General features: G+C 39.3%; 1 protein-coding gene across 1 annotated transcript; it reads left to right on the forward strand.

Moving 5' to 3' along the window:
- The first annotated feature begins 101 nt into the window (after positions 1-101).
- On the forward strand, positions 102-1,526 carry LOC144639828 (uncharacterized). The gene has a single exon (XM_078499111.1). The coding sequence runs from the start codon at positions 103-105 to the stop codon at positions 859-861; it is 759 nt and encodes a 252-aa protein (XP_078355237.1). The 5' UTR covers position 102; the 3' UTR covers positions 862-1,526.
- Positions 1,527-1,754: the final 228 nt, after the last annotated feature.

Below are 1,754 nucleotides of genomic sequence, written 5' to 3' on the forward strand. Positions count from 1 at the left end.
GTGTCCTTTGTGATTGGACCGAATGATTACTATGGTTTAAATTTTACAATGCTAAATTGAAAACCGCTTGATTTACATATTTTCTCTTATTTGTAGCGATCCATGCATATGGCTGCACGGAGATCATCTTCGTTATCTGAAATTCCCAAGACACCAGGTGTTGATGCGGCGAGACCTCTCATATGGCATTCAAGCAGCCACGGCTCAAAAGGAAAAAAAGAGCAACGCAAGAAAAACAGGATAAAAGAATCTCTTCGAAGATGCAAATCTACCCCCGAGAAGAAACCAGCGATACAGGACCAAGAAGCAAACCCAGATGCATGGACGTGTGCTTGGGACAAAGAAAGAGGCTATGTTACAGACTTGATAGCTGAACAAACACCGACTACAAAACAACCCCAGCTCTCCTACTTTGCTTATCTGGGTAACAACCATCAAAAGAAGGGGCGATATCAAGCCGTGTCAGGTAATGCAGAGGTGATTATTAACCTTGGAAACGGCATTGTCGCTCAAAACTGCTCTTTAGCTAATACAAATTCAGAAGAAAAGGGATTCCAGGGAAACACTGTTCACATCAGCGAGCCGATAAAAACTGACACAGCACAACTTGTAGAATGTTGCTCATGCATGTGCTGCGTAAAAGCTGTATTCTATCACTGTACCAAGGACGATGAATTCGAGAAAAACTGGGCCGACGAGCCTTGTGTGTGCGAGATGCCTGGGACTGAGTGTGTAGCAAGATGGAGCATTCTGGGAATGCTCTCGTTATTTATGCCCTGTTTGGTGTGCTATCCTATCATAAAAGTATGCTGTAAATCTCCTTTTAATACTCTAAGAAAATGGAAGTCACAGACTCATTGATGTTGGTTTTCCTTTTATTTTCTGGCAGATATTAGCTGCTATTGTAAAATATCCAACCAAGCTAGCCGTGTTCATTTATGAACGAAAGTTACAAACGAAAATCGGGGAAAATTACTGTAATAAAAGACTGGGGAAGATACAGCTCAAATTTTACATTTCCTTCAAACTTGGCACAGATAGAGAATGTCGTAACTGAATAATAATGACAAAACATTAGCTCAAAACATTTCGTTCCCTTGGATATGAGAGATATGGGAAGCCTCACAAAAACGATCATTTTGACCTAATATGTGCATGTTTAATTAGCTAACTTGAGTAAAGTAGTTACATAAGAAACAAAGCCAACGTAAGATTTAATAATCTGGATCATCAAGGAGACTAAAGGCACAATAATTTATTTAAACTGAAGGATTTTTTTCATGTAAGCGTAGCACTTCCGAGTAGTCAGGGCGCGGGAAGTGAAATCCGGAGGTCTCGGGTTCATATCCCGTTCTCAGAGCACTACTTGGAGTTGTTTCACTGTAGACCCGAGTTCAAATCCTCGTCCACGCTTGTAGATAGCCAACAGAAAAGCCTCCTGCCAGTTGGGATTTTTAACCTTGTTATGTTTAATTGGTTTCTAACGTTTGAATGCTCGACACCATTAGCACTTGTGCTAAATTAGTTACCGAGGGTAAACAAATGTCATCTTTATTTATTTATTCATTTTTTTTACCCAACCCTTTAATTTAAGGTACTTTATTGTCATACATTTGCAATAAAAACTACTTATATACAGTGTGCGGTGTGAGCATTATATATAGTACTTTTTTGTAGAGTTGATTGTCGCAACTGTATTTGCAATTTCAGCAATTTCAAAGAAGCCAGAAATAAACAAAAAATCCACGGCCTCA

Source organism: Oculina patagonica, unplaced genomic scaffold (assembly GCF_052425735.1).
Source record: "Oculina patagonica isolate OP01 unplaced genomic scaffold, crgOcupat unplaced1363, whole genome shotgun sequence".
In the NCBI taxonomy this organism is placed as follows: domain Eukaryota; kingdom Metazoa; phylum Cnidaria; class Anthozoa; order Scleractinia; family Oculinidae; genus Oculina; species Oculina patagonica.